The following is a 19,843-nucleotide window of genomic DNA, read 5'->3' as shown; positions in this document are numbered from 1 at the left end:
TTTGGTGACAATGCCAGTTTTGGGAATTCCTGCCCAGTACAACCAGCTGGCCCCTCCATTAGGTCACAGGCTGCTGCTCTTTTCATTGCATGGGTGATCAGAGTAGCACCACCAACCAGTACAAGGATCTGCCTGAATTAAAAATAACCCTTTCTTTTCCTCCCCCATCCCAGCCACTCTCCTGACTCGATTCACAAGCACGATTCTTCAAACAGCCTTGTTTGAACAACAGAGCAAGCAGGACTGAGCCATAATGGTAGGAAAGCAGCAAGCTGGCACTGCCACTGAAGCTCCTTACTGAACTGTGGCCTCCCTCTCTTCTGTCCTTGTTGCATGTGAGAAGCTCCTCTGCTTTCTCCTTTCTCTTGTAGGATAAAGAGCTTCAGGATGGTTTATCTACCAATCCATCATACGACGGATAAGCAAAGCCCAGAAACATCCCCTAAACAGGTTATTTCCTTAATGACTTCTTGATACCATCAAGAGAACCAAATCCAGGCAACACACAGGAAGTTCTCAGTCAGTAAAGCTGATGCCTAGTGATTTATATTGAATACTAGGAAAAAATCCTTCACCAAAAGGGTTGTCAAGCTTCAGAACAGGCTGCCCAGGGAGACGGTGGAGTCACCATCCCTGGAGGGATTTAAAGGATGCGTAGATGTGGCACTTAGGGACATGGTTTAGTGGTGGACTTGGCAGTGCTGGGTTAACGGTTGGACTCAATGATGTTAAAGGTCTTTTCCAACCTAAACAATTACATGACTTTATGATGATTTTTCTCACACCTGAGAACACAGTAGCTATGCAAACACCGTAATTACTTTCTTTCCAGCAGGTTGTACCATTGTTGCTACTCTCCTTGAAACCATTTTACAACTTCATAAAATATTTTACCTTATAAAGTCTTCCTCCTCTTCTCTCTTGGGTCTCAGTTGCTTGGGCTGTGCCATGTTGCTCCAGTTAGGCAGAGATTTCAGGAGCCTGCTAATATCATCATCTTTAGCCCAGGATGCACTGATCACCAGCTTTTCATCCGACTGCACAATGCTCCTATGGGGAAAGCAGCAACAATCTTGTTAGTGTGAAGCAAATTGTACTTTCCATGTAATTCTGCACATATTAATTACAATCCCTATTACATACAAATGTGCATTAAGCATTAAGGAAGGGGTCCAAAGAGAAGTTCAACGAAGTGCTCATGTGGAGGGCACAGCAACATGAGTGGACAGGATATAAAATTCACTTTAGGCTCCCAATTGTTGATGTACTTTATGATAGAGTCCTTTGAGGGAAAAAGGGCCATATTCTCCCCACCCTTGAAATCATTCAACTTACCACCATTTACATAACCAGAGGAGGTCACTCTGTACTAGAAGAGAGAGAAGGTAGTTTCTCCATGGCTCATTTGTTCTTTGCAATCTCAATGCAGCTTGCCAGCTGTTACTGATTGTGTTGTGACTGTAACGTGGAAACCTGCCCAGGAAGACCTGGGTGGAAGCCACCAGCTCACCGTACATCAGCTGGCCCAGCTTGGGGACCCTGTCTGAAACAGTGAAAGGAAATGAAGGGTCCAGGATCTTCTGTCCAGTCAATCAAAACACCTAGTAATAGAGATTTCATCTAAATTGTATGTATGTGTGAAATCGAATCAAAGACCACAGCATGTTCCTATTACAAAGTCTTTCCCTGTTTAGTATTTTTGGCAGTGTAACTAATCTGAATTCCTCACTGGCAATTTCAGGAGACAAACAGGATGCTGTATTTGGAGGAGTCCATTAGTTGCCTATTTTTTCTCAGGGTTGTTCATGAACAACCATCAGCATAGTCCTCATTAATGTTTGCTACTTCACTGTCACACTGTGACAGGAAAGTCCTCTCCTGTTCTTGGGTTGTTCAGTAAACAGCAAGGATCCGGGAGGTGTTTCCATCTCTTGGAAAAGGCAAGTGGTAGTTAGGGGTGCTGGTGTTTCTTCTAGATCCTATCACTCTTTTCCTTCTCTGGTGGGCACCTGGAAGGCTCTTCTAGGAGGTCCTTGCATGGTGACCAATTGGACTGCTTCTCCAGCCCAAGACATGCAACCTGTCCATACCACTCAACACAAAAGCATGATGGAGACCTCTTCAATGGACAGCAGCAGGATTTTTTTCCTGCCTTCTGTAACAAGAACATGGCAAACCCACTGAACCAGCACAGTGTGATTTGAGAAAGGGACCATCTGAAAAGACAAGGTCTCAGAGGTCTTGTTCCTATGGAAAAGGCTTAGCTGCAGGTTTACAACAGAATCAGGATCTCTCTTGTGTGCTAAGAGACTGATCACCTTCTACTATGCAAAAATACAGAAAAGGCTCTGGGATCTGTGTTTCCCCACAAACACCCACCACTCCTTGCTCACGAGGCTACAAGACACCTAGAAATTATGCATGCTTGCTGTATCCTACAATGCAAGGGGCTGAAGAAGTGTGAAATCCAGAGAGATCCTTTTCTGTTACTGTTCCCCAGAAAACATGGCTTGTCCAACATGGATAGAAACTTTGTGCATCAAAAAGATGCATGGGGCAGATGCTCAGAGCTGTCACTAGCATTCAGGTGGTGGTTTTGGGAAGAGTCAGGCAAAATCACAATAAAGACACTGCACATTTTGAAGGGGTTTGTGCGGATTAACTACTCTACTTTTAAATTTCCTGAAAGGTATGTTTTGGTCAATAACCAGAAATAAACGTAACAATACACTGCGTATCAGTGTTTTGAAAAGGAAAACAGTGAAAAAGGCATTGAGATAGGAGCCAAAGCTAATCTATCTTGAAACAGAGCAGATTACTTCTTTTCCCACCAGCATGGAGCAACCTATCACTCCTTTCACCTACCACCAAGAAAACAACCTCTGCTCAGTAAGCACACACAATTTGTGAAGATGAATTTATCACATGCACTTACATATAAATTTTCCTTCTCTTTAAATTTCATGTTCAATCTGCCACAGACAAAAAAAAAATGAATTTTCTTTCCAGCCACAGAAGACCGCGGCATCAAAATTTCAATTTGGCTTTCTGCTGCTGTTAAGAACTTGGTGTTTTTCCACTTAGGAAAAAAGGTCTCTTTTTTTTACCCTAGTGAAAACTGAGGGGAAAAAATAAAGCTCCACCAGAATCTCTGACATCTGAGATGGAAAAACTGAGTTTGATGATATCTGGCCATTTCTCTGCCAAGGCAAGACAACTACTCCATTGAATATATTAGCCAGTGCTTTGTCCTCTCCAGACTCAAAAGACTAAAGTAATAGCCTCCTTCCCTTGGGAGTCTATTTCACAGTTGAACAAATCTAACTTTTGGATAAAAACTAAAATAAAATAAAATCCTGATACTGTGCTCATGTTTTACTTTACTCAATTTCATCCCATTACTCCCCCTTATTTCCCCTTACAGCAGCTTCAGCTCTCACCACTTTCACTATTTACTCTCTTCAATTATTTACAGCCTTATCATAGCCCTTCAGATATCTGTGAATGCAAGTCATCTTTGGGAGACTTCTGATGGAGTTATACAGAGGACAGAGCTGCCTCTCTGTTTTATGATCCTTATTATCTGCTGTCCTCAAAAATCCTATTGCTTTTCGGAGTAGGTGTTGGGGGAGGAGAGAGGGGAGGACGTTTGGCTGCTATAGCAAGTTGCAAACTGAGCTTGGTGTCCTTGTTTTTCTTAGGGTCAGTGTTTTCCAAGAGCCTAACCCACATGATTCCTGCTTTTCTCACCTTTTGGCAATGTGGTACTCCTGAGTCCATGAGCCACTGGAGTCCCAAGACAAATTCTCCACTGAAATCAATAGGGAGTGTCAAAGTAATCAGTGCTGGGACACCGCCACCACTATGTGGGTCCCTTGGAATTATGTCCCATTCTCTCCCGTGACTGTAACACCTCCTAATTTTTACTGACAGGTTGGTTTTACTCCAACCACCCCCTCATTAAAGGAAGACGTTAAACAGGGTAGTACATACCCTGATCTCAGTGAGATGCCCAGCTTTCCCCATCAATTACAGACTCCTTTTCCCCCACTTTTTCTTTCAAGCATCTTAGCCAGTTTTCAACCTCTGTAACGTCTATCAATGTCAATCTGATTCAGGTTTTTGAGTAAATTATCACAAGACAGGATGACATGTTTTAGTACAGCTCAAAATGTTTCCTTTCAAAGCCCCCCTTCTCCCAAGCTCCTATGAAATTATTCCTGCTGCTGTAATAGGGTGCGGTGGGTTGACTCTGGCTGGATGTCAGGTGTCCATCAAGCTGCTCTATCACTCCCCTCCTCAGCAGAACAGGGTGGGGGGGGAGAAAATAAGATGGAAGAAAAAAAATTGTGGCTCATGATAAAGGCAGTTTAATAAAGCAAAAGCACAGGTCAATGTGTGGAAGCAAAGGAAGACAAAAGATTTGTTCTCTACTCCCTATCAGCAAGCATCATAATAATAAATGCTGCTGCTCCTCCTCCTTTCTCTTATCTTTTATTGCTGAGCGTGATGCCATGTGGTATGGAACATCCCTTTGGTCAGTTTGGGCCAGCTGTCCTGCCTGTGTCCCCTCCCAAGATGCTGCCCACCCCCAGCCCCTGGTGAGGGGGGATGCTGGGCAGCCAGCCTCGATGCTGTGGAGCATGGCTCTGCAGTGGCCAAAACACCGGTGTGTTACCACCACCCTTCCAGCTACCAACACAAAGCACGGCACTGGGAGGGCTGCTGTGGGGAGAATGAGCTCCATCGCAGCCAGACCCCATACACAGGGTGACTGGCTACCATCAGTGCCATAATCAACTAATTAATTCACAGCTCAATGGGCCAAGGAGAATACCATCTGTTTTAACCCAGCTCCTGGGAGTGGGTAGGGAACAGGTGTAGCACTTACACAGGGGATGGCACATGTCCGAGGAGGGTTCACCCCTCCACAGCTCAGTGGGGTTTATCCAAAAAAACATCTGCAGGTGGTCCCGGACTTGCACCACTGCTGCCCTGAGCTGGGAGAAGAGTGCTGGGGAACATCCCCGGACACAGCTAGGGTGGCCAGGGCTTTTCATTAGGAGAAGAACATCTGGGGGCCACAGCGGCTAATTGGACTACGTTGTCTTGTGCCAAATGTATTTTTGAATAATTTTCTTCTTTTCTCAGGGTCAAGGTGATGTTTCCATGCTGAGCTCTGCTTGCACTGCTAAGTGATTAAAAGCAGCCTGCTTAGCATGTGCCAGGTACCTAACAGCAAGAGGGATGTGGGAAACCTCGGCTGGTTTGAGGGATCGGGATTCGAGCTTAACGTTAGCCTTGAACATGTACCTGTGCATCCTTGAAGAGCCTGGGAAAGTCCTGAGAGGAGCTGAGCCGACAAGATAAGGAACTGCCAGACGGGCAAGTAGAAGAAGTGTATCAAAGATGTAGCAGAGAAAAGGCCATCCAACCATGAACTGATGGTCTGCGAGTGAACCAATCACGTACAGACACCTATTCTTAAGAAATATATAAAAAAGGCTTGTTCGAACAATCAACGGCCTTTTGGCCTTTAGTTTTGTGTACAATCCTTTGTGTGTCGTGTCCGTCTCAACAGCGACACAGGGAGACAGACCCCTGCCTAAAAAGAGTCACAAAGACAACTTAAAAATCAAAAAAATTAATGCAAGAAGGGGAAGACGCCAACAAGAAGTAGTGACAAAAGCGTTTGCTGGGGCCTCAAGAAATCCTGTTTGACTGCAGACCTCACACCTTGGATCAATTAATCTGCTCCTCTTTTCCTTATCAATAAAAAGGCATTTAGTTTTATTTTGCCTGGCTGGAAAGCAGAAACTGAGATTTTGGGGTTTTTTTATCTTCATCATTTTGAGAGATATAGGCCCAGTTATATCCCACCTAATCTTAACAAATTTAGCTGAGACAGTTCAGCCAGGAGGCTGGTCCCATAAGCTGCCTTCACAGCTTATGGAGAGAGCTGAGAACCTCCAGAGAGTTGAGCCACTTTTTAATTAATGTGGACCACTCTTTGGAGTTGTCCATCTCTATTTACAGACTAAAGAGACTCATTTGGGTGGGCGGTGCCTTTACTCAGACTCTTCAGATACAGGTTGAAAAATGTGCAAAAGGATGGTTGTTCAAGGGAGAGAGGATGAAGACTAGTAAGAAGGGGGTGGACACACAGGAAAGGGCTTAAAGCTGGACACCAAAATAAGGATGTGTAGCTTCAACACGGACATAACTAAACATGGGGCCAATTTATGCAGAAAGGCATGGAAAGTTATTAGGTTTAGCACTGAAGACAGCAAAGCTTGTCCAAGAAGGCTGTTGGCAAGAGACTAAAAAGAGACTCATATTAAGGGTAGCTATCTTGACCTGGTCAGGGTTTTTCCTGTCCCTATTACTCTCTGTATGGCCTTTCAGTATCTCCCAAAGCCCCATGAAAATGGTTTAACTATACAGGCTTAACTCATGACTAGAGTTGCTTTCATAGAAATTTGCTGAAGAAGCAGCTAGACATAGGCTGGACAAGACTGGAGAAAAGTACTGCCAACACAGCAGGAGGTTTTGTGGCTCTATCTCCCAATTTTGTTTTCATTTTCAGCCCCAACCCCTCATAAACTAGACGTAAAACATAACTCACATCTGTAAACAGTTTGCGTCAAACTGAAATTGCACTTCATACAAACATGCAATTTGCAGAAGACATCTCACCTACATCAGATTAAATACACTTTGGAAATCGTCATCAATTAAAAAAAGAAAATCTACAGTTGCTACTTATATAAATGTCCAATCCATTCATATCCAGCCACTAGCTTTTTTTTGCATTCACTAGAAAATGTGAGCCAAATGGAAATCAAACATGAGAAATCTCAGCTGTGCCTTTCTTAGTGCTGACGTCCTGACAGAGCTATCTGTTCTGCAAAGGACTCCAAATAAAACAGCCTTGTTTTGAGGAGCCTGTCTTTGAATACATTTCATCCACGTTTGCTCATATTCCCCTTCAAGAAACACATGCACATGGGGAATGAATGAATGCCATGTGCAAATCTTGCGTAAACCACCTCTCTGGCTTCCCAAATTCTCACTATCTTGACATACCAAGAACAGATGCACACTTCCTTGCTCTGATAGCTTTGCCTGATCGTATTAATTCACAGCTCTAAGAAGTTTATTCTGATCTTAAGCAGCTATAAACGATCCTTCCTCCACTAACTTTATAATCATGAGGATTTACCTCTCAAACCCCCAAGGAAAACCCTGGTCCAAAGGGCAAGGCTGCGTGGAGCCGTAGCAATGCAAGATCCCTGTAGAGGGCATAATGGCCCCGCAGATCAAGCTGATCGCCCCAGGAAAGCTGGGTAGCTGCTATATTCCTCTGCATCATTTGAAATGTATATAGATTTCTATTTCAGTCAGTCATTTGCTAGCAGCAAAACTAGAACATTTCCTGTTTTTCCTCCTGCTGTAATCAGGATATTGCCAAATTAGGGCTGTCCTAATTACTCCTCAGCAGGTGCCAAATCCAGGAATGGTATCAGCAAAGGAAGGAAGGAAGGACCTTTAAGTTCAAGCCAAAGAAATCAGATCTATTGTCTGGCTCCAGTCAGTGAAGTTTTATATGAAACATGAGCATTTTAGACAACAGCACGTGAGCAGCTACTGATTTACAGAAGCACCCAGATGAAGTTTAGCCCACATATGTGCTCACTGCTACTGCTGGTATTATTATTAATAATAATAAGCGGGTACACAGCCGCTCGCCAGATGAAGCTTCTCCTGAACAGAATCAGGCAATAGGAAATAATTTCTTGGTCAGAAAACACAAGGGGCTTTTTCAGCTTCCCCTGCTATCACCAGCCGCTATTAGTTATTAAAGGAGAGTATGTATAGCAGCTATTACAGCCCACATTGCTGCAGCATCTTTAGTGTCTTTCTATGCAAGTATTTATCCCCATGGCACGGGGCATGCTCCTGGTCCCCCTCTCCAGGGAGAGCCATTTTACAGATGGGCAACTGGGATGTACAGAGAATAAGTTACTTATCCATGGTTACCCAGGAAGTCTATGATAAAGCAAGCACCCGAAGGACTTACACCAAACAAGCTGGCGTGATAACCCTGTGTCCAGTGGCACCATGCTGTGTTTAGCTTCCACACTGTGCTCGGGGAAGCAGTTAAGAGATGGATCACCTGAAAATGCTAATGAACAAAGACAGCCCAGGACTGAGCATTTGATGACCGCCTGAAAGAATAAGTTTACAGAGGTTTGGGGAAAGTTTCATAAAACCCAGTGTGTGTGTATTTATATAGTGTGTTGTGGTTCCTAATTCCTAGCTTGCCATGAGATCTGAATACCCAAATCTCAACGTTATTAATTAATTAAAATATAGCTGAATCTCTTGGGAACACTCAAATGGAAGGATCTGACTTGCTTTACAAGAAAGCAATAGCTACATACAGCTATTTATTTTACAGATGATGTCTTATACTCTCCATCTCCAACCTGAGGTCGTGTTTGCCTGATTAGGAGAAAAGCTCTGTGGTTTCTAAGCCCTGCTACCACTGCCATCCACATTTAAAAAGCCTAAACCACAGTGTGATGTGGATAAAGTCACTGGGAAGCCAAGACTCTCCACATGCTAATGATCATTATTTCAGATTTTTTCCCCACCTAGAAAGAAAAATCCTTGACCATGTCTGCAGAGATGATTTCCAGAAGTACCTCCTGCTTACTCAGGGCAAAACAGCAGAAGCCCAAGAGCAGTACTGCTAGCATACACTGGTTTCCAAGCCTGCCTGTACCTGTAGGCAAGGGTGCAAGTGTCCTTGTACTCCTGGAGTTTCACACACACCATGTTCAGGAACTGATCCGAATAGGCGCTCAAGTCATGCATCAGGTTCATCAGGTCTTGAACAGTCTTCTCCACAATTACTGTGCTCTGGAAAAGAAAAAAAGCTGAAGTATGAATAGCAGTTCAGCGTATATCTTAATTTCAGCCTTCTCATATTTTGCTAATTAGCATCACAGATGCAACCATACAGCTGATGCTTCCTGACGCTGAGCAGATGCTGGAGCAGTCCATACCATAAAGTGGCGTAAAGCAGAATGAATGAAGAAAAAGAAGAAACCATGCAAGAGGTGAACAGGGGTTGCCTAGCTGTTTGACTATCAGGTCTGTAAGTCCGGATTTCTGAGCCAGTTGCTGAGGACCAGTGGAGTTCACCAGGTCTTTCCTTCACTAGATGAAACCTCAACATGCAGAAGGTATGATTTTCAGAGGAACTGGTTACACGTGGCTTCACTGAACTCTGCTTGGACTTGCAAACGCCAAGTGTTTTAGCCTGACCAATAACTCTGGTCTCACAGATTGCAGACCATCTTAAATACTGAGGATTTCACCCATCACTCCCACTCATATGAGCTGCGTGTGTATTGTGTAGGGCACAAGCTTTCTACTGCCACCTGAGGTTTAAGTAGCGCCTTGCAACCCTTTTGTTACCCCAAGCAGTGTATTACAATCATAGGACAACAGCACAAGTCTGCAAACCAAAAATGCTGCTCTACATCCTATAGATGAGCAAGTTTGGACAGCCTGCAGAAGGAGGTACCACATATCTGATAACATCTGAGATTTAAACAGCTCCGTATGAATTCTGAGATTTCTGAGGCACTGCAAGGTGACTTGACACCATTTGTTTTTACAACATTGACTGTTGTATTTCATTTGGTTGCTACAAACTGGACAGAAGGAAGGTTACCAAAATCCAGGGCTGATATACATTGAATTAGTATTAAGCTCGGCAGAGTGAAGGGTATTCCTGAGCTATGTGCAAAGGCAAAGGAGACTAAAGCATCTGGGAGCCCTGGATTGTCTGAGAAATTCTGGACTCAAATTATATGGGGGGACCCCAGAGACTTCACGAGGGCTGCATCAAAGCTGAATTTAGCCCTTTCTCCGTGTTAATCAGGACGTGAAGAGGAGTTAGTGACTCAGTCGTTTGCAGAGCAAAATCTCATCAAGCCCCAAATCATTGTCTCTGCCACATCCCCACAAGCCCAACTTCCATCTCTCTATTGATTTCCAGATTAAAGTGTGGCAGCATCTCCCTGATCCATAATCCTGCTCCTCCAGAGCAACCCCTGAGTGACAGGAATTGATTCTTCTAACTGTCCCTGATTTGGTAAAAAAGCATCTGCAAATCTCATCCTCATTCAGAGCACACATGACTCCTTAGCATGTGGGGGTTTCAATGAAGGCTTAGTCACCGCCTGTGCTGTTTCTGATACATCCTTGGCTCACTACTGTACTTGGAGGAAAAAAAAAAACCCTTCTCTTTGGTTGCTCTTGTATCTTATTAAGCTTGCTCTTAACCAAATCACAGTAATTAACTGATCTTTCATATTGTAATCAGCAACAATTTGGGATTATTTTGTCCAAACAAAAATACAGTCTGGCGTAGCTGCCTCTCAGATGCTCTTGTTTATGCCGCTTCTCCTATTATTACAAGTATCTATGTTTTAATACTCAGTCCCACCCTGGCCTTGATGTACACAAGAGAGCAATTCAGCATACAGGACTTGCAACCCAGAACCACTGCAAGCAAATGAAGCAGACAACCGCGTGGAGAGGCTGCAGCAGCCACGGATGCTTTTTTGGCACCAATGGGCTCCAAGGTGTGTGAGCACAGCTTGTTAGCTGCAGCATTCAAACTTGCCCAGGCTTTTTGCTATCCCTGCTTGGGTGCCAGGCTGACTGTAGCAAGGGGAAAAGCAGCATTTTAAGAATCTACCCAGTTCCTACTAAAATGTGAGACCAATCTGGCACCTTTCCCTTGAGAGTAAACCCAAGACTACGTATGTTAGGCTGATAAATGCAGTGTGAAAATTACCTAGTAATTTGGGGAAATTAGATCAATGAGATCCACTGGGCTAGAGGTAGGGCACAGTCATGCCTTCATTACATTTAGGCTGTTTAAGGAGCTGCTGTCCTTCAACTTTCAAGCACCGATGACCACAGTCAGTGCAAGGGGGTTCAGCAGACCGGCTTCATTTTGCACCTAGATGGCTTTAAAAGTGCTCCCATGGCCAGTGTTTGTCTGTCAAGAGGGGACAAGGTGACTCTCCAACCTGCTGACACGAGCCACGAGAACATCTCTGACTGCCCAAATAGAAAATACAGAAGTTGCTGTGCAGCATTCAAGACTCCTTCTGGGTCTGATCCTGATCCTTAAGGGTGAAGCATTAAAGTTAACATTTATACATAGGGAATGAAAAAAATAATAATCTTCCAAGTCATGTAGCAACCTGGAAGACAAAAACAGGTTTTCTCCTTTTCGCATGGATAATCATACTTCTCATTTGCCACTGGTATTTCACTGGTGAGAAATGGGTGGGATTTTCAGCAGACCCATGCTATCAGCTGATCTCTCCTAGAGCACACCAGGGGAAGGATCTTCCTTCTGAGTATCCTCGTGTGATAGCAAACTTCATGGGTTGGATGTGCAACCACACAAAGAGGAATCAAACCTGGTCTTGATCCACCTCATGTCTATTTCTTTATGTAACTCAACATTTGAGCAAACAACAACCTAAAAATCCAAAGACTGTATGTTAAAAAAGAAGATATTGCTGGTTTCTACGTCATTTCTCCCACTTACTTTCTCCTCTCTACAACATTAAAATCACAGCTAAGCTCCTGCCAATATCTGGATCTTAGAATAAGATCTTTTGATTTAAAGGAAATACAAAGCTACTTGCATGACCAAAAAAAAACAAAAGAAAAAAGATTACCATATGAAAGAACATAGTACCAGATAGGTAATGGCTATTTTTCTGTAACATCTTAACCTTTTCCAAAGCAATCCTGACACATCTGCACGAATCTCTGGGGACACTGTATTAGGATGCATTAGGCCACACTAATACAGCTGGATTCGTTAGCTGGGACAGCGCAGGATCTTCTGAAACTCCGTGCGAGAAAATGAAAGGCAGTGCACGTATTATCAGAGAGTTACAATCCGGTTGCCTCTAACCCATCTGGATTCATTAACAGCAAATGGGTATGATCAAAGCATAATTTTATGGCAAGTCACTTCAATGAAGCCTTTTAAAAAAAACCACACTAACAAGGAAACTCATCCACAGAACAATATTCATCTTCTCGCACCTGAAAACGCTGCGTGGTGCTGAATCCTAACATCACGCAGAGGGTATGATTCATTACTCCCACAGCACATTGGGGTGAAGGTTTTAAAAGAGTCTTAAGGCTACTAAAAATAAAAAGAAATTCCTTCTTACAACCTCCTGTCCATTAGCTACTGTTGAAGTAACAGAATAAAACAGAGCCGCACCACTTGTTATTAACACCATGGGTTTAAGCTTTAATGTATCTTGCAAACATTTATCATTATTCCTTGATATGGCCCTTATTCTCAGTTGTGCTGAAGCTTCAGATAACGTAAAGCAGCTCCAGGGCAGGTATAATTTACACTCTGGCCATAGGGTTTTCACCAGTCCAGAGTGATGGAGAATAAGCAGACCCAAAGGTATTATTCCAATAATACCTCTGGAATTATTGTCTTGTGCAACCCCACCTAAGTTTTTAAAATGACTGAACTCCTCTACAGCCAGAGGGCACTCGATGTAAAATGATGCAGCTGGAAGTATGTTTGTAAAAGTCTCTTAAAATGCAGTTTCAGTACAATAAAGCTGGTTCCCCAACAACTCCCCAACACGCAGAAGTTCAAAACAGGTCAAGCCTACGCAAACCTCCAGGTTTTCAATCTGTCATTTTGCTTTCTCCAACTTCTTAGCGAGGAGCACTTAGATTAGAGGAACAATCTCCACCCTAAATATTTTTTTCTGCAGAAATCAAAGCTTCTCCCATGCCTGTTTACTTGCTTCATTTCCTTGGGGGAAGAAGGCAAAGATGGGAATATACCTGTGCAGCGATGGCTTCACCACGTGACAGGCTCCTGAAAACACAGCAGATGGAGGAAGAGACCTTGGAACTGTAAAGGTTGTCAATTATTAGTATACTATTGCCCATCACTTTAAAATCTCCTTGAGATGCCTTGGCAGAGGAAGGCACCAGATGAGTGCAGGATGTGGCTGCCTTAAAGGCAAACAAAAAAAAAGGCAAGCCAAAAAAAGCCTAATCTAATTTTTACACTGGAGATTAGCTGACACCCCACAAATTTAAAAGTACTATATGGAGCACAGCTGTAATTAAAGGCGGAATAGGAGAGATGAAAGGTTTTTAAACCTCTTCAGGCTCAGTGCTGGCCCATAGCTCTGGGTTTCGGTCCATTTCCAAAGGATGCTGGTGGTTATGTCTCAAACTGACTCCTTGACATGCAACATTTATTCATGCATTTTCTTGTTGTTTTTTTATTTTTAATTACAGCTTCTCAGCTGCCCCCAACAATGTTAAATTCGCAGCATCTGCCTTTCCAAAGCATTATTCATCCTCCTTTCCCGGCACTGAGAAGGTGTACTCAGCAGAGGGCTCCAGTGACCCATGCTGCGGTGCTACTCTTCAGGCAACAGCTGCAAATACATAAATCATCATGTCAGAGGAGGAAGCCTTCGCCTGCCCCAGCAGAAACGCATCATCCATACAGATTTGTTCCACTTGATGCAGCCTCACCTGTCTCGGGTGCTGTGTGCCGTGTCATCATTCATTATGGTGACAAACTTCCCCACAAATTGCCCCGGCTCCTCCCGTGGAGGTGGGGTGCAGAGCTGGGGGCTGCACTTGGAAACTACATGGTTGTGGTTTAAGAGACCGTGGAGTGTCTCCTTTCCTCTGGGAAGGCTGGCGTTACATTCCTGTAGTACCTGTGGGTGTTAGGCTGATTCCTCACTCTGCAATGAGCTGCAGAAATGAACTTGTGGAGGCTTCTGGACAGCTTGGGATGGAAGCAATAAAGCTGATGGGCATGCACTGAAAGCCAGCTCTGGATCTGGCTGAATGCCAGCAACGGGTGGTCATCTCCCAGCACCTTGCTACTGGGCTCAAGCATCTCACAAATCCGTAACCCAGGGTGCCAAGGGATGCTCTGGTTCAGGAGCCCTAGTGCAGTCCCTGGTGCTAACCCTGCCCCGCGGCACGCACCAGGGAAAGTCAAACGCTGGGGAAGTCCCCTTCATTAACCAAGGCTCCAAGGAAACAGCGTCTGTCGAAGATCTGATCCAGCTTCTTTTCTCCTATCAAAACTTCACTCTTCCTCATTCCCCTCTGAGCCCACCCTCCATGCTGCAGTGTCGGCCATCCCCATCCCACCTCTCCAAACCTCTTGGCAGTCAGCTGCCAAACTGCTGCCTGTGCCATGCCCAGTGCAAACATTTTAAATAACAGGAGGTTTAGGCAAAATACTCCCGCCATTTTGGGGAATATTTTCTGCTGCTTTTATTTATTTATTTACTTACTTCCTCCCCCCTGCCATGTGCTCAGCAGCTCCATCTCAGCTGCTTCCATGCTGGAAGCTGCTTGCCCTGAGATGGGGCTAGAGGCTGCCCAGTATTTCCCTCAGAACAGCTATGCCTGCGGGAGTGCTAAGGGGATGGATGCCAAGGCTGGCCACAGATTTTCCAGGCCCTGGAGGCAAGAGAAGTCTGGAGAAAGGAAGACCTTCCCCTTCCAAGGAGGAACATGTTAGAGATCACTGATGAAAACCTGACACTCACAAATCCATGGGCCCTGATGGGATGCACCCCCAAGTGCTGAGGGAGCTGGCAGATGTTATTGCCAAGCCAGTCTCTATCATCTCTGAAAAGCTGTGGAGGACAGGGGACATCCCTGAGGACTGGAGGAAAGCGAGTGTCACTCCGGTTTTCAAAAAGGGCAAGGAGGGCCCAGGAAACTACAGGCCAGTCAGCCTTACCTCCATCCCAGGGAAGGTGATGGAATAGCTCATCCTGGGGGTCACCTCTAAGCAAGTGGAGCAAAAGGAGGTTATCAGAAGAAATCAACATGGATTCACCATGGGGAAATCACGCCTGACCAACCTGCTTTCTGTGATGGAATGAGCAGCTGGGTAGATGAGGGGAGAGCAGTGGATGTTGTCTGCCTTGACCTCAGCAAGGCTTTTGACTCTGTCTCCCACAAGACCCTCAGAGGCAAGCTCAGGGAGTGTGTGTCAGGTAAGAGGACATTGAGGTGGGTTGAGAACTGGCTGAATGGCAGAGCTCAGAGGGTTGAGATCAGTAGTGCAGAGTCTGGCTGCAAGCCTGTAGCTCATGATGTTCCCCGGGAGTCAGTGCTGGGTCCAGTCCTGTTCAACTTACTCATCAGTGACCTGGATGAAGGGACAGAGGCTCCCTCCGCAAGTTTGCTGATGGCACAAAGCTGGAGGAGCGGCTGCTGCAGCAGAGGCTGCGCTGCCATTTGGCGAGACCTGGCCAGGCTGGAGAGCTGGCGGAGAGGGACCTCATGGAGCTCAGCAAAGGCCCGTGCAGGGTCCTGCCCCTGGGCAGGGACAGCCCCACGCACCAGCACAGGCTGGGGCTGCCCTGCTGGGGGGCAGCTCTGCGGGGAAGGGCCTGGGGGTTCTGGTGGGCAGCAAACTGCCCCTGGGCCAGCAGCGTGCCCTTGGGGCCAGGAAGGTCCCTGGGACCCTGCGGGGCATGAGGAGGAGCATGGCCAGCAGGGCGAGGGAGGGGGATCCTCCCCCTCTGCTCTGCCTCCGTGAGGCCGCGTCTGGAGTGCTGGGTCCGGTGGAACTGGGCTGCCCAGTTCCAGAGAGACAGGGAACTGCTGCAGAGGGGCCAGCAGAGGCTGTGGAGATGATGAGGGGACTGGGGCATCTCCCTGATGAGGAGAGGCTGAGGGAGCTGGGCCCGTTTTGCCCGCAGAGGAGAAGACTGAGAGGGCACCTTATGGGTGTCTACAACCATCTCAAGGGCGAGTGTCAGGAGGACGGGGCCAGGCCCTTGTCAGGGGTGCCCAGCGACAGGGCACGGGGCAACGGGCACAAGCTGCAGCACAGGGAGCCCCACCTGAACAGGAGGGAGAACTTCTTTACCGTGAGGGTGCCAGAGCAGGGGAACAGGCTGCCCAGAGAGGCTGTGGGGTCTCCTGCTCTGGGGACATTCAGAACCCCCCGGATGTGACTGTGTGCAGCCCGCTCTGGGAGAGCTGCTTCAGCAGGGGCTGGGCTGGGGGGGCTCCAGGGGTCCCTCCCAACCCCACCATTCTGTGATTCTATGAAAGTTCTGAAGCTTGGCTGACCATCGCTGCACTTGGGTTTCATACCAGCAAAATGCTGCTGGATGCAAGTAAGTGTTCCCAGCATGTAATGGGGTTGTAGAGAGAGGACTGAGCTTGATGTGCTTCCTAGATATGGCCCGGCATACGGAGTTCCACAGAAAAATGTGCAATTCTCCAAATACCATATAGGATACAGGATCTAGGGTCAAGGATCTGGGGTTAATTTTGTTATATTATCCAGTACTTCAGGGGCAGCTATAAAGAAGACAGAAGAACTGTCTTCAGAAGGACCACACGAAGAAGACAAGGGGCAACAGGTACAAGTTGCAATGGGAGAGGTTTCATCTCGACATAAGACATTTTTTACAATGAGAAGAATCACTGACTGGAACAACCTCCCCAGGGACATGGTAGAGCCCCCATTGTAGGAGGGTTTCAAGATGCAACTGCAGAGGGTGCTGGACAATCTCATCTTGGCTCCCTTTCTCAAGAGAGGTTGGACCAGATGATCTTTTCAGGATCCTTCTAACCCGGGCTGTTCTATTCTATGATTCATTAATATTGTGATTAGTTTCTTAGGACATTTATAGAGACTAATGGGCTTTCAGCAGGCACAGGAGCTTTGCCAAAATCACATCCAAGGCAATCAGCTCTAAACTAGGAAACCCATCGTGCCCAAGCTGCCTCCCCATCCCATGCCCCCACCTGCCATCCTGCCTCCCCCCGTGTTCTGACCCATGATGCTCTGCAGCATTAGGGTGCCAGTTGCAATTTGGTTATTCTGCTGTCAATTAATAATAGTTTGTTACTCAGCAGGCAGGTGAAACGGAGCTCTGCAGTGATCTCCCAGCATGTGCTTTGCTTTACCAGTTTTGCTGCTTAAATACCTGGACAGCCTCTTGTAAGCTTCTAAATATCAAGTGCTGTCAGCACCTTGAAGGGCAATGGGAGATGGAGATAAAAAGACAAATGCATTTACTCCCTTTGCCCACATTCCAGCAGTTTAATAACTGTCTTGTGAGGCCACCAAAATAACTACTCTCATCTCATTAAATGCTATTACATGTTGGTAGAGCAGAGTCAGAGACGGAAATCATTCAAAACTGAAAACCATGAGCTGGGGACCCAGCTTCTCCTAAATATTGTGATAAACTGGCTGCTTAAACCTACTTTATATTTAAAGAGTAGCTAACCCCTGTGGCTGCGGGAGGGGGCATGGGCTGGGCAGGAGAGCTGGGTGCTGCTCCAGCTCCATCACTGCCATGGGTCCCAACCTCCATCCCTATTTCAGCGTATCAGTGCTATGATTACCCCAACAGAAGTAGAAGGGAAAAAACCAACCCTGAACCAACTAAAATAATTTTTCCTTAGCTAACAGAAGAAAGATGGTAGTCTAAATTGTCTGTTTTACTGATTAGTGGTTATTTCACACAGAGTGATAAGGGGGCTTTTCAATTTGTTTTCTTCTGTGGTACATCCAGGGTTTACAAAGGGCTGGAGTTCTTAGTATGTATCAATTCAAATATGTGTTTAAATGCAAAAACTCTTTTTACGGTCTTAAAATCTGATAGCCTGCTTTTCTCATACAGCTTCTTTTTTTTTCAGCAAAAATCATTATCCCAGTATCAGTTCTGCAGGATCCTGACTGTTACTATGGTTATACTACATTCTACTACAACTTTGCTTCCCAAATGCTCCTAACCTTGAGAACACTGCCTGTTTCAGTGACATTTTTTCTTTTTATGGGCTTTATTCTGAGAGGTCCTGAGTTCCTTCATCCCCATGGATGTGAACAGGAGCCCAGGATCTGCTGTGTCTCCCTTTCACCTTTAAATGTGATGCTGCAGTAGCCAAATGAGTGCACAGACAAGGTCTTGGATAGCTCTTATTTACCTGGCACTGTGTGATCCAGAAAACATTTGCTCCAGTGAACTAGAATATTGATGAAGAGCAAAATGTACATTTTCTTTTTTTAAAAAAGGAAAACATGTACCGTAAAATCTGCTTATTACTGTATTACCTTTGACCATTCAGAAGAACTGTTTTCTTCCTCTAAACACTAATTTCGTTATTTAGGATTTCACAGTCTGTGTTTTGAACACATGAACCTCCTGTGTAACACACAAAGTTCACATCAACTGTGGCCAGCCCTGCTGAAGTCCAGTAAGCGTGGTGTGCAATCCATCACAACTACTTAAAGCACAGAAAGAGGAGTCTGCCATGAGGGTTTTCAAACTATGCTCTGCAATGATTTCAAAAACAGGTAAGGGATACTCATTTGCTCTGCAATTTGAACGAAAGCCTGCACAATCTAAAAGCGCATGTGCCTTTTCTGCAATAGGTAAAGCCAAATCCCAAAGCTGGAAAAGACTGGGGTCTACAAAGACCGTGGTATGTCAGGATGGGATTTTTCATCATGTTCTTTGTCCAAATTTGAGACATGCTTGTGCTCCAGATGGAGCTTCACAGCAAGGAAACATTTTCTTAGGAAGATTTCCCCAATTTCCAATTAAACTGAATCCCTTTGTACAACATCGCAGGTCAGAATTGGCCAACATCTACCTTCATGCTTTCTTACATCATGCAGAATGTGGACTTAACAACTGGGTTGCAATTCAGTTCTTCTTCACAATCCTTCATGACGGCTGTAGACTGATGCTCACTCACATATGAGACTACAGCTCATTTGTCCCACCAGAAACCAATTTTGCCACACCATCAGGACAGAATGATGTGACTAGATAACTACATATGAAAAGCTTTTTCCGGTGAGAAATGCTCTGTGCAACTGCCTGCTTTACATTGCCCAAATGAACTGAATTTGATGGTTATCATTACACTTCCCTGTTCAGACATTTGCATAGAAAAATGAAAAAAAAATCTTTTTCTTTTTGACCTCCTGAATGCCTCTGACACCAGAATACTTTTCAAGCTCCTTATTTATTTTATTTAAGCCTTCTAAGCCAGCCATAGAGAGATCCAGCAGATGGGAGCTGAAGCTGGATCATACGAGAGCAGAAATGAGCTACATGTTTTTTAACAGTGGAGGTAATTAACCACATGAACAGCTTGCATGTACTGGATTTTCCATCTCTGCAAGGCTCTAAATCAAGCACAGGTGCTTATCTGAAACACTAGCTACATTCAAACCGAGTTATGGACTTGATGCAGAAATTACTGGGCACACTTCTATAGCTGATATACTGGAGATCAGGCACATTTATTCTGATTTTGAGCCCAAATATATTTCATGGCAAAAGCTGCCCAAGGTATGCTTAAAAACAACTAGCCAAACAAAACCATCTTGCCATCCCAGAAGCTCTGACACAGAAATACCTAAAAGCAGTGGCATTTTCTTCTCTAGAACTAGCAGTGCAGATCTGCACCCCAAAAAGACACTGTAACTATTCACCTCTCCTAATTTCCCCACAAAACAGGAATTCCTGGCACATCAACTCTTAGCCGGTGCCCAGGAACATGCCACCATGCCAAAAAAAAGGGACTGGATTCAGTGGGTCCATGCTGCTGGAGATGGACTACCAGCAGAAGCCACGGAGCATCCCCTGCCAAGCGGTTCTCAACTCCAAAAACATACTGCTGTAAATCATAGCCATGGGACTGGAAGCATCCACTTGATGTTTTGATA

General features: G+C 45.2%; 1 protein-coding gene across 1 annotated transcript in view; it reads right to left on the bottom strand.

Moving 5' to 3' along the window:
• EXOC4 (exocyst complex component 4) overlaps positions 1–19,843 on the bottom strand; it is a 408,445-nt gene that overhangs the window by 64,426 nt on the left and 324,176 nt on the right. The window contains exons 12-13 of the mRNA XM_027785678.2: positions 8,789–8,925; positions 895–1,050 (exon numbers count right to left, since the gene is read on the bottom strand). Coding sequence (XP_027641479.2) covers positions 895–1,050; positions 8,789–8,925 — 293 coding nt within the window. The remainder of the gene's footprint in view (positions 1–894; positions 1,051–8,788; positions 8,926–19,843) is intronic.

Source organism: Falco peregrinus, chromosome 6 (genome assembly GCF_023634155.1).
Source record: "Falco peregrinus isolate bFalPer1 chromosome 6, bFalPer1.pri, whole genome shotgun sequence".
Taxonomy (NCBI): domain Eukaryota; kingdom Metazoa; phylum Chordata; class Aves; order Falconiformes; family Falconidae; genus Falco; species Falco peregrinus.
The sequence above is the reverse complement of the archived record's forward strand: the minus strand, read 5'-3'. Positions and strand labels throughout refer to the sequence as shown.